This window comes from Lepisosteus platostomus, chromosome 6 (assembly GCF_059453375.1).
Source record: "Lepisosteus platostomus isolate fLepPlt1 chromosome 6, fLepPlt1.hap1, whole genome shotgun sequence".
Lineage (NCBI taxonomy): Eukaryota > Metazoa > Chordata > Actinopteri > Semionotiformes > Lepisosteidae > Lepisosteus > Lepisosteus platostomus.
The window spans coordinates 67,437,803-67,450,433 of record NC_142616.1 but is presented as its reverse complement, the minus strand read 5'-3'; the positions used below and the strand labels follow the sequence as shown (position 1 = coordinate 67,450,433).

The 12,631-nt window shown below is 52.8% G+C and overlaps 1 protein-coding gene across 1 annotated transcript in view; it reads right to left on the bottom strand.

Annotated features, from left to right (window-relative positions):
* Nucleotides 1-12,631, bottom strand: part of dnah1 (dynein, axonemal, heavy chain 1) — a 60,810-nt gene that overhangs the window by 14,612 nt on the left and 33,567 nt on the right. Inside the window, exons 47-61 of the mRNA XM_088637167.1 lie at nt 12,091-12,269; nt 11,185-11,415; nt 10,483-10,679; nt 9,852-9,987; nt 9,026-9,234; nt 8,177-8,348; nt 7,561-7,752; nt 7,091-7,201; nt 6,319-6,504; nt 6,020-6,211; nt 5,003-5,170; nt 2,051-2,242; nt 1,358-1,489; nt 747-872; nt 34-153 (exon numbers count right to left, since the gene is read on the bottom strand). Coding sequence (XP_088493293.1) covers nt 34-153; nt 747-872; nt 1,358-1,489; nt 2,051-2,242; nt 5,003-5,170; nt 6,020-6,211; nt 6,319-6,504; nt 7,091-7,201; nt 7,561-7,752; nt 8,177-8,348; nt 9,026-9,234; nt 9,852-9,987; nt 10,483-10,679; nt 11,185-11,415; nt 12,091-12,269 — 2,543 coding nt within the window. The remainder of the gene's footprint in view (nt 1-33; nt 154-746; nt 873-1,357; nt 1,490-2,050; nt 2,243-5,002; nt 5,171-6,019; nt 6,212-6,318; nt 6,505-7,090; nt 7,202-7,560; nt 7,753-8,176; nt 8,349-9,025; nt 9,235-9,851; nt 9,988-10,482; nt 10,680-11,184; nt 11,416-12,090; nt 12,270-12,631) is intronic.

Genomic DNA, 12,631 nt, shown 5'->3' with positions numbered 1-12,631 from the left:
AGCTGGCGCTGAGCCCCAAGCCCCGGGTCTCACCATGTTCCGGATCCACTTGTTGGCCTGTCCCTGCGGGTCGATGAAGTGGGGCCAGCGCTGGGAGTACTGCGCGATCACGCCGTTCTCCACCGACAGCGTGTCCTTGGGCAGCCCTGTGATCTACAGACACGGGCACAGGCAAGCAGGCTGAGAGCCAGCACCCGGGGGCTCGGCACCTCTCTCCAGCCTCCCAGGCCAGCTCAGGCCTCAGTGCTGCGTTACGTTCCCTAAAGGTCTCTCACTAGCTCCCGAGGAGCTGGAGCCAGTGCCTTGTTCTTAGCTCATTCAATAACATGGGCGTGCAACGTCAGGACAGCTGTAGGAGTGCATTTAGCAGAATCAGTAACTTAAGTTTACAAATTCACCTAGAAAAGAAGCTCGTCACAGTGATAAGCACCTCATACAAATATTTTAAGTCAATTGTGTCAAGTCTGAAAACCGTGTCACGTACGGTGTTAAGAATTCTTGCATCATAAGGTCCTGCATCACTTACATCTGGTCATATTTGGTTATTCTTGCAATGGGACGTTCATCACTTTTAAAAGGTACATGAACAGAAAATACCATGAATCTGTGCATAAGCAATTAATTCATGTTTGCAGGAAAATATCAAGAGATAAAAGCAGCACGATTCAATGCATCTGTTTAAATTCTTGGGGCACAGTGTGCTCACTGCCAGTCAGCCCCAAACTGCGGGCTCCCCCAGCGCTGACCTGCCAGGAGCGAATCTTCACGGGGTCCCCCAGCGTGCTGATGAGACTGGGCTCACTGGTGTGGGGGACCCCCAGCTCCTTGAACCCCTGGAGCCACTCCTCGGCCATGGCAGCCCGGTACTCGCCCTGGGGAGAAAGACCACAGAGGGGGCATCAGCGACCGCGGGGGAACCGCCCCCCACCGCTGCCACGCCTTCCTCTCCAGCGACAGCACGCCCCCCCGTTTGTCAACCTGCCCGGGTCCTCGGCGTCTCCTCCCCGTGTTCGTTGCCACTAACTTCCGGATTATACCGTCTGCGTAGGGTCCTGACCAATGCATTGCTACACATAGGGAGCAGTAATTGGTTTTACTTCAGCAGCTTCCAATTGTTTGTAACTTTTCTACTATTATCATAGTTTCCAGCGTACATAACCAAACTTATCACTGTCCCTTACAGACCACCTGACAGGACCGAGGTATAACCCCTGTGGAGCAAGAAGTGACTGTTTCACATCTTAAACATACATGAAGTCTGACATTTAGAGGAAATTCAACAATGGCCAAAATCCACATTTTACATCTAAAATCGGATCACTAGAATGTGTTAAGGGCAAAGGCGGTGCGTTCTCACTGTGAAGGGCCCCAGATAGGCCACGTATCCAGCAGCCAGCAGCACATCTCCAGCTACATTATCCACCATGAACTCCAGGCTCTGCACTGTCTCCTGCCAGCGCACCTTCTCGTCTGCCAGGCCTGTGATCAGCTGACAGAAACAACAGAGGCACAGTGAGGATCCGCGCAAACCCACGATACACTCAGGACTGTGCCACGCTCATGATACTCTCAGCACTGGGCAGACTCGCACGATACACTCAGGACTGCGCACACTCACACGATACACTCAGGACTGTGCACACTCACACGATACACTCAGGACTGTGCACACTCGCACGATACACTCAGGACTGTGCACACTCGCACAATACACCCATGATCAGTGCACACACACACAAAGCACTGAGGATCAGTGCGCACTTGTACGAAGCACTCAAAGATTGACAACTCCTCGAGGACCAAAAGGGTCCTTCTGGACTTTAATCCAGTTAATTACTTCATCGAAAAATAAGTTGAATCACCTGTGTTTGTTAATTTAATTAATCAGCTGCTAATTGCAAGGCACCCGCTAAGGCTGCAGGACTCCAGTCATCAAGACTGGAGACTCCCTTCCCTGTGGTGCACTCTCGTAGTTTAGTCGATACCCAGTGGAATGTGCAGCACAGTGTCCAGTAGAACGTGTGATTTGGGAGCCCTGTCCAGTGCTTACCTTGTCTGCCCTGACCAGCCTCTGCTCGCACTGCTGGCACTTGGCCTCCAGCTCGTCCCTCTTGGCCAGGCAGTCCTGGTACTTGGCCTGCAGTGTGGCGATACCCTCCTCCACGGCGGCCAGGCGGTCCTTCGCCTCCTCCAGCACCTGCTGCGTCACTGCCAGGTCCGCTTGCGCCTCCTGGAGGGCCAGCTGGGGAAAACCCGGAGCACGGGGTTGAGAGAGAGACCATTTCTCCTCCTGCTCTCAGCACCCTGCATGTTCAGAGAGGAATGGAACCCTGTGCTGTGGCATAATGCGGGGGTGTGTTCACTGTGGAGGCGGAGCAATGGATTAAGGCCGACATTAGCAAGCACAGCTGCCCTGACTGATTAAGAACCTTAAAGCGCTTTAAGACACACTGAGTGCCTCCCCGGAGGGGCGAGCAGACCCCGCAAGGGGAGAACCTTCCAGCCACAGTCCTGGAGGGGTTTGTGATGCGACTGTAAGGCCGTCGTTTTCCCTTCATTTCCCCTCACAACTGGCAGCCCAGTGGAGCTCAGCAGGTGTGAGCCTGGTCAGTGGTCTCCGCCGGGACAGGTTGAGTTCTTTTGATTTTTGGCCTCACGCGTTTTCCCAGACTGGACCCCGTTAGACAGGGTGAGTCCGGTCTGCAGACCGCTGTCTCAAGTGTGTTTTTTTCCCAGACTGGACCCCATTAGACAGGGCGAGTCCGGTCTGCAGACCGCTGTCTCAAGTGTGTTTTTTCCCAGGCTGGACCCCGTTAGACAGGGTGAGTCCGGTCTGCAGACCGCTGTCTCAAGTGTGTTTTTTCCCAGGCTGGACCCCGTTAGACAGGGTGAGTCCGGTCTGCAGACCGCTGTCTCAAGTGTGTTTTTTCCCAGGCTGGACCCCGTTAGACAGGGTGAGTCCGGTCTGCAGACCGCTGTCTCAAGTGTGTTTTTTCCCAGGCTGGACCCCGTTAGACAGGGTGAGTCCGGTCTGCAGACCGCTGTCTCAAGTGTGTTTTTTCCCAGGCTGGACCCCGTTAGACAGGGACAGTCCGGTCTGCAGACCGCTGTCTCAAGTGTGTTTTTTTCCCAGACTGGACACCATTAGACAGGGCGAGACCGGTCTGCAGACCGCTGTCTCAAGTGTGTTTTTTCCCAGGCTGGACCCCGTTAGACAGGGTGAGTCCGGTCTGCAGACCGCTGTCTCAAGTGTGTTTTTTCCCAGGCTGGACCCCGTTAGACAGGGTGAGTCCGGTCTGCAGACCGCTGTCTCAAGTGTGTTTTTCCCCAGGCTGGACCCCGTTAGACAGGGTGAGTCCGGTCTGCAGACCGCTGTCTCAAGTGTGTTTTTCCCCAGGCTGGACCCCGTTAGACAGGGTGAGTCGGGTCTGCAGACCGCTGTCTCAAGTGTGTTTTTTCCCAGGCTGGACCCCGTTAGACAGGGACAGTCCGGTCTGCAGACCGCTGTCTCAAGTGTGTTTTTTTCCCAGACTGGACACCATTAGACAGGGCGAGACCGGTCTGCAGACCGCTGTCTCAAGTGTGTTTTTTCCCAGGCTGGACCCCGTTAGACAGGGTGAGTCCGGTCTGCAGACCGCTGTCTCAAGTGTGTTTTTTCCCAGGCTGGACCCCGTTAGACAGGGTGAGTCCGGTCTGCAGACCGCTGTCTCAAGTGTGTTTTTTCCCAGGCTGGACCCCGTTAGACAGGGTGAGTCCGGTCTGCAGACCGCTGTCTCAAGTGTGTTTTTTCCCAGGCTGGACCCCGTTAGACAGGGACAGTCCGGTCTGCAGACCGCTGTCTCAAGTGTGTTTTTTTCCCAGACTGGACCCCGTTAGACAGGGACAGTCCGGTCTGCAGACCGCTGTCTCAAGTGTGTTTTTTTCCCAGACTGGACACCATTAGACAGGGCGAGACCGGTCTGCAGACCGCTGTCTCAAGTGTGTTTTTTCCCAGGCTGGACCCCGTTAGACAGGGTGAGTCCGGTCTGCAGACCGCTGTCTCAAGTGTGTTTTTTCCCAGGCTGGACCCCGTTAGACAGGGTGAGTCCGGTCTGCAGACCGCTGTCTCAAGTGTGTTTTTTCCCAGGCTGGACCCCGTTAGACAGGGTGAGTCCGGTCTGCAGACCGCTGTCTCAAGTGTGTTTTTTCCCAGGCTGGACCCCGTTAGACAGGGACAGTCCGGTCTGCAGACCGCTGTCTCAAGTGTGTTTTTTTCCCAGACTGGACCCCGTTAGACAGGGTGAGTCCGGTCTGCAGACCGCTGTCTCAAGTGTGTTTTTTCCCAGGCTGGACCCCGTTAGACAGGGTGAGTCCGGTCTGCAGACCGCTGTCTCAAGTGTGTTTTTTCCCAGGCTGGACCCCGTTAGACAGGGCGAGACCGGTCTGCAGACCGCTGTCTCAAGTGTGTTTTTTCCCAGGCTGGACCCCGTTAGACAGGGTGAGTCCGGTCTGCAGACCGCTGTCTCAAGTGTGTTTTTTCCCAGGCTGGACCCCGTTAGACAGGGACAGTCCGGTCTGCAGACCGCTGTCTCAAGTGTGTTTTTTTCCCAGACTGGACCCCGTTAGACAGGGACAGTCCGGTCTGCAGACCGCTGTCTCAAGTGTGTTTTTTCCCAGGCTGGACCCCGTTAGACAGGGACAGTCCGGTCTGCAGACCGCTGTCTCAAGTGTGTTTTTTCCCAGGCTGGACCCCGTTAGACAGGGATAGTCCGGTCTGGAGACCGCTGTCTCAAGTGTGTTTTTTCCCAGGCTGGACCCCGTTAGACATGGACAGTCCGGTCTGGACACCACAGTGCAAAGCGGCACATTTTTCTTTTTCCGTTCGTTTGTTTTTTTCCCCCTTAAGTGTTTATTTTTGGGGTTTTCGCTGTCCTCACACCAGCGCCTCGCCCCCTCAGACGGGGCGCCGACTCTCACCGATGCTCGCCGCGGCTCCCCCAGCCCCCAGAGCCCTGCTGCTTACCCGTTTGGGCGCGACGCCCTTGGAGATGAAGTGGTACTTGTGCATGGCGCGCACCCACTGGCAGATGGAGGTGCAGGCTTTGGACACTTTGGCAATGGAGGCTGGGTGGAACTCCTCATTGTCCATGTAGGGCTGGATCAGCTTAATCACGGAATCGGGGATATTATCCTGAAGGGAAAACGCCAGTGTTTAAGGGGAGCTGCAGTCCCCAATTCTCAGACCAGCTGGTAAGTCTCGGTAACAAAATAAATTCATCGACGAGTATCGCAAAATGTTACACATTCTGAATGAAGCACAACATCGTGAACTCTGTGAAAGTACAGTAAGTCGCCATGTCGTTGCAAAGCCCTGGTCTGGCCACGGGCGAGAGTGAGGGGTCGGGAGAATTGCGCTGTGAAGGGGCCCTTCACTACACTAGTCACTGTGATGACTTTAGTGATGTGATGTATGAGCAAATAAGTACAGGCTGTGCAGCCTGTTTGTTTGCAATGTAATAAGGTCCCTTCACACCACTGGTAGTTTGGTTGCCTCGTTCTGAATCGCAGAATATGGACCTGAGCGTACCTGAAAATTTCAGCTATTTTGTGATGTAAATGAGAGGATTTACATGTTACAGTGTGTATTTTATTTTTACTGTGGTTTGAAATGCACTCAATAATGCCAATTCCTTCTAACCATGACATATTAAAAATAGTGCTGCAGTTCCCCTTTGAAAAAGTACAGCTGGGTAGAGACAGCAAGCCTCGTGTAAATGAGCATGTAAGTTTGTGGCTTCAGGGTTTAGAGCTTCGGCTGACACCCGCCCAGCAGCGCAGCGTCGGCTGAATTAAAGTTTCTGTTGCAAACCGGACAGAAGCGTGACCTTTGGAAGCACTTGGGCAAAGTGTGACTCGGTTTAGAAATGTGGCGATTGTGCTAGGCAGCAGGAGTGAAGCAGGTTTCAATTCATTTAAAGCATCTTTTATGTGGTCAGCGCTATCTCAAATCACTGCCCGCGGTCAAATACAGATACAAGACCTTGTCAAACTTGAAGAGGCTGTCCAGGAACTTCCCTGGGTCCTGCAGGAGGCCCTTGCCTGGCTCCCAGTAGTCGTCCACCTTGGTGCCTGGTTTCTCCCCGGCAATCTTCTTGGGCTGGATACCCTTCATAATGCAGACGGCCTCAATGACCAGCTTCACTCCCTGGGGGGGCCTCTGCATGGCGCGCACCTGATGTCCACACACGCATTAGGGACATAAGTCCAGACAGGTCCAAACGATGAGTTACAACAGCTCAGGGCTTTATCCTGGATATGCAGTGAAGTCACATGCCATACCTCAATGACATCGTTCTTGTTCAGGGACTTGAGGCTGGCCAGCGCGGCGTCCAGAGCGGGCAGGGCCTCGTCCAGGTCCTTCTGTGCATCGTCCGCAATGGCCTGAGCCACCTGGGCCTTCTCCGTCGCCTTGGCCTCCTCGGCCTGCACGCGCACCCGCGTCTCCTCCGCAACTGCTGTGTCAACCTGGCAGCGTGAGGACAGAAGATCACGACTCAGAACGACCCTGCAGTAACAGCAGCTGCAGTGCGCTACGGTAACAGTAACAGTCAGCTACAGTAACAGTCATAGTCAGCTACAGTAACAGTCACAGTCAGCTACAGTAACAGTCACAGTCAGCTACAGTAACAGTCACATTGTGCTACAGACCCCCATCACAGTGCGCTACAGTAACAGTCATAGTGTGCTACAGACCCCCATCACAGTGTGTGCTCCTGTCTCCACCCTCATAAGTTGAGTAAAAACAGAACACGGCACATTCAGAGTACAGTAAAAAAGGATCCTAACCATGGGAACTCATAGCAAAGCAAGTGGTGAACCCAAGGAAAAAAAGGCACAACTACTGTATGAATTTACTGTGGAAAACCTTCACAAATACACCCCTGTACACAGTCACTGCCCTGGGCAGCACTCTCCACTCTCTCATCAATCCTTCATCATTCGACCCATGCAGCCCATTGGCAGAATGTATGCAGATGTGTTTCAGAGTACTTCTGTCTGTCTGTGCACACGGATGTTTCTCAGGAAGGTGGGAAATAAACCAGGACTGAACCTTGATTTTCTCCATAGTGACCACAGTGTCTTTGGCCGCCTCCTCCAGCAGGGGTCTCATCATCTCCAGCTCCTCCTGCATCTTGGCCACGTCCTCAGCCGTCCGCAGCAGCTGCACACACACAGATCATAGGGTCAAGGTTCACGCGTTCACAGAGCCACAGGAATGGGCAATAGGCATTTATATTTATGCCAAATATACTGTAATGACATTTAAAAGGTGATTTTATCCATAGCAACATGCAGATACTGAGGAATGTTTGTGCATCTGCACCTGCTGCTGCAGACGTGAACACCTCTGTCTTTCCTGTCTGACACTGCTGAAGCAAGACAGATTCGTGGTCAAAAGAAAAGATGGTCCCTCTGCAACATCCCCCTAGGACCTTCACAGATTCCAGGGCAACACACTTCCTAACTGCCCTCCTGCCCTGTCCGGTGCTGTGTCCACAGTCGGCCGCTGGCCGGCCTCACCTTGTCCAGGCCCGTCTTCATCCGCAGACGCGCGCCGTTCAGCTCCTGCTTCTTCATGCCGATCAGGCTGGAGAAGATGCTGAGCAGCTCCAGGTAGCTCTTGGGCGTGACGTAGTTGTGCCTGGACAGCTCGGCCAGGTACTGCGTGCACTTCCTGGACACCATCTGGTGGATCTCCATGCACATCAGGGTCTGAGGGGGAATCGAGGAGCAGAGGCATTGTCAGAGGGTGCTCACAATTCATGGATAGAAGCCAGTTCCTCTCTGATTCTAATCACACACGAAGAAAGACCTGCCATTTAGCCACATTTCAAAAGCGAATAGTGTCCACGAGAGTTTAGCTGAGAAGATTTATCTGTCCGTATGGAATCTGGATTCATTCATTTTGCTATAATGTGCCTGTGATGGACTGGCGTCCCATCCAGGAGTATCCTGCTTGCCGGTTCCCTGCGTGACCCTGAATTGGAAGAAGCGATTAGAAAATGGATGGATGGATACAGAGTGCTTCCCTGGTTGGCCTGTTTCTATAAATAGGAGGTGCCCTGTCTCCCCCTCCATCTCTCCGTTCGGGGTTCTGACCCTAACCCGGCCCGTCTCCCCTCCCCGCCCTGCTCACCAGTCCCCGTGTGACCGCGGGGCAGTCCTCCAGCTCGGGCAGCTCGCTCAGGAAGGTCGAGGCGACGGACTGCAGCGCCTCGGCTGGCCACTCGCTGAACCAGTCGATGGTGCAGCAGGTCACCAGCGCAGGGAACTGCCTCAGGCGCGCCCGGAACACCTCTCCGATCGGGCTGAGGGGACAGGCGCGGAGGTGTGAGAGCCTGTCCCACTCTCACCCCACTCCACGTACACAGCCCCTGCTACTGTCCAGTCCAGACACACCCCCAACCTTAACTGCACAACTTTCCCACAGTATGTTTTCCATGTTTCCTACTTATCAAGCAACTTTAATGTAAAAGCAATGAATTGGCAGAGCTGAACTGAGCCGCATATCTGTTGTTTAACTTAATTTAATGAAGTTTATGAAATCTGACGCTTCCCAAGATTTCACTGCGTCACAGTTCAGTTGCACCTGTGGTTCTGAATATCGTGACTTCACATGCGTGTGCACTGCTCTGGTGACCATCCAGAACAGGCATCTTCACAAATAATAAACCAAACTTAGAAAAAGTGAGTCAAGAGGCATGGAAACTTTTCTAAATCCTGTTATTATATTCTGTAAAAGACTGACGCGCTTTTGCCTTGGGCGGCTGAGTAGTAGGAACCCAGATGAAACTTTGTGTTTTGTGCACCGTTTTCAGCAGGAGTGATTCCAGTGAAAATTCCTCTACAGAATCCAGTGGAATGTCTGTAGAAAGGGTTCCCAGCAGAGATCGTCAGCAGGGAGAATGCAGATACAGCACAGGAACCCCACAGGATTCTGCAGGGGATTTTCACGTGTGTACTGGTGCGTCCCAGGCCTTGTCACCTCATGCACAGCACGGTGTGGATGTTGCTGCGGACGCGCTTGATGTAGGCAGCCATCAGGTTGGCCTTGGTGGGCTGCTGACCGAGGTCCTGGACCACAGGCTTCATGGCGGTCAGGATCCTGTCCTGCTCGTCGGGGGCATACAGGTTGGGAACGTCCCCGGAATTCAGGATGTTGTTGATGTCCTCCAGGAAAGACTCGCTCTTGATCTGAAACCATTGGGGGAAATCTTTTTTTTGAAAGAACTCAAGAATCGCAGAGCTCTTGCTGTGCCGTAACCTGTTACCTTTCCCCTGAACATCATCATATACCGTGATAAATATAATTTGTCTTCTAAAAAACAGGATATACAGTATAGTGACACACTGCTCTATGGGTTAGGTCTTTTCTCCTGTAGTTAAGAAAAAAATCCAGACATTACTAAATCAAACAGAAACACACTAATGGAAAGAATCCTATATTGCCATCTTGAAAGAGTTGTCTGATGCGCTACAGAAGTCTAATCAGAGGTCTAACCACACCGCTAAATATTAAACTTATGTACTTTAATCCTCAGCAGGTCCCTTACACTAAGCTAAAGTCTTGAGACCACAGCCCTGATGATCAGTGCAGGCTGTGTGGATGGTTTGCCTTAAAATAGTTTTTACAGCCTGGAGGGACTGAACAAAAGTAAAAGAACCAGGACTTCTGACAACCTGTGGTTTATGTTTCTGCACAAAAAAATATCTGGGCTATGTGAAACTTTTTCCCCTCTATCTCTGAGACAGATGATAGCCTGGAGGTGCAGCACCAGAAAGTATCTCCTGGAGCTGGTCTGCACGCTGACCTGCGTGTCCACGAACAGGAAGGTGATCTGCACATTCTGCAGCCCGGCCTTCAGCATGATGCTCTTGATGTCTTCACGCCACTCAGCTGCGCCGTAGTTTTTGGACAGTTCAATCTGGAAGCACTCGTAATCAGCCCTGACAGGGAGAAACAAGACGCAGGATTAAGAAAAGACAATCTTCGCGTACAGAACATGCCCTTGACAGTTGTGTGCGGACACCTGAGGCTGGTTATTCTTATTGTTCTCTTTGGTTACTTGGAGTTGGAGATTCAGCCAAAGACTTTGTCATGAAATGAAACTGTAACTTAAACCCTCTCTATAACAAACTGTGTTCTTGCTCATGGTCTGGTGTGACCATGGCTATGGAGTCCACTTTCAGGGCTGCTTTTCTCCCTTTAAAAGCACAACTGCAGATTGGGGGCGGTTGTGCGGTCAGCTCTCTCCATGGGAACGTCAGGGCTGAGCTACAGCCAGCTGGACACAGACAGGACCCAGACAGCGGCAGGGCCTGGTGCAGACCCTTGCGCAGAAATCGAGGTCTTGGGGAGAGGCCTGTTGATTGCAGTGCTGTGGGCGCAGGGGGCGCTGTGATGAGGTTGTGTGTTTTTCAGGAAAGGGACAGGTGCCTTACATGTGTGACGCCAGCTTGGTGAGGGATTGGCGCCCACTGCCGCCCACGCCCAGCAGCAGGGCGTTGCCCAGGGGCTGGCGCAGGATGCGGCTGATCTTGCACACGTGCTGGATGGCATCCATGAACAGCACCAGCTTCATTTTGGTGGTGCTAATCTGGTTGTAGTCCTCCATGTACTCCTCGATAACCTGCACCATCTGGAAAACACAGAACGCAGGCCCTTCTGTCACAGCTGTGCCACAGCCCCCAACCTTCCCCTGCGTTCGTGATGCACAGCCGTGGTGCAGCACACCCCAGCTACCGGCTCAACGGATGAAGCAGCGAGTGTTTCCACTCCTCCTTGCGCCAAGGATCACAAGGTCCAGTTTTTGACTAGATGTGTTGGTGACTGAAAATAAGAGATTGTTAGTTGAAAGAAAAGGGTCAAAAAAACTTTGCAACCAAGAAAATCACGAGCCACGCACCCTAAAGAGAGAGCTACCAGTGGAAAATGTGGACTAGTGAGCATCCCTGTCTTCTCCTGAGTTGATTCCAACAACATTCCCTGGCAGAGCACTTCATTTGGGAAAACCTCTCCAGGCTCCTAATGGGTCAGCCTGTTTCTCACCTACCAGTTATAGGTTTAAACTAAAACGTGAAACCAACTTTAAATACGAGAAGCAGCACAATATTACACCACTAATAGTGGCACTGGAGCCTCACTTTGTCTTTGTCTTCAACGAACTGGTAAATCTTGTTGTCGGACCCTGGCACCATGAAATCTCCGTACAGCACCGGCCGACTGGGGATGACCTCCTCGAAGGTGGTGCCAAACTCTGCCATCCGCTCCCTCATCAGCTCGTCGAACCAGCGCCGGTCCTCCGGGCTGACGAGCCGGTCCTGGAACACGCGGCAGCTCTCGTGGTACCAGAGGCGCAGCAGCAGCAGCTTCTCCTGCGGCGACAACCCCAGCCAGAGTGACTCAGCGACTGCGAGCACTGTAGCAAAACCCACTTCACGATGCCACTCAACATGAGTGACTTACATTAGCGGGTTCAGCTCAGTCCAGTGTTACTGAGTCAGCATGCAGCCCAGTCCAGTGTTACTGAGGTCAGTGACCAGCTCAGTCCAGTGTTACTGAGGTCAGTGTGTAGCCCAGTCCAGTGTTATTGAGGTCAGCGTGCAGCTGTGTCCAGTGTTACTGAGGTCAGTGTGTAGCCCAGTCCAGTGTTATTGAGGTCAGCGTGCAGCTGTGTCCAGTGTTACTGAGGTCAGCGTGTAGCTCAGTCCAGTGTTACTGAGTCAGCATGCAGCCCAGTCCAGTGTTACTGGTCACTGAGGTCAGTGTGTAGCCCAGTCCAGTGTTACTGAGGTCAGTGTGTAGCCCAGTCCAGTGTTATTGAGGTCAGCGTGTAGCCCAGTCCAGTGTTACTGAGGTCAGTGTGTAGCCCAGTCCAGTGTTATTGAGGTCAGCGTGTAGCTCAGTCCAGTGTTACTGAGTCTGCATGCAGCCCAGTCCAGTGTTACTGGTCACTGAGGTCAGTGTGTAGCCCAGTCCAGTGTTACTGAGGTCAGTGTGTAGCCCAGTCCAGCATGTAATCTCTGATCCCCAGCGCCTGCCCCCCATACCCCGGTGCTGGAGGCCTCTGCCATGAGGATGCCCTGGAAGACCTTGGAGAGGTCGCGCAGGTTGAAGGTGTAGTGGGACTTGGCGGGTGTGGGCAGCAGCTGGGAGGTGATGGTGGAATAGACCCGGATGGTGGCGTCGACCAGCGGCCTGTTGAGAGGCTGGATCTCCGGCACGGACTCTGGAAAATAGCGCAGGGGGGGGCGTCACGCGCCTGGGGGGCCCTAAGGCAGCCACAGCCATGGGGACCCAGTAAACAAGCTCCCTGCTTGAAAATCTCTGCCAGATTCTGAGAGAGAGTCTTACAAAGTAGTGTCTTACTCCTGAGGACTGTCAGCGAGTCCCTCAGGGGGAGAAACCCATTTAATAGAGAGAACATTAGACTCCAATCATGACAGGGTAATGCACAACGATGCTCTAATCATCATGGAGGGATGATAATGATTCTCAGCACTTAACCATTTATGAACAAAGTATTTTATATCACTGTGCATTTAGGCATTTTGTTTTAAACAGTTTCTAAAAATACAAATGTGCTGCAAT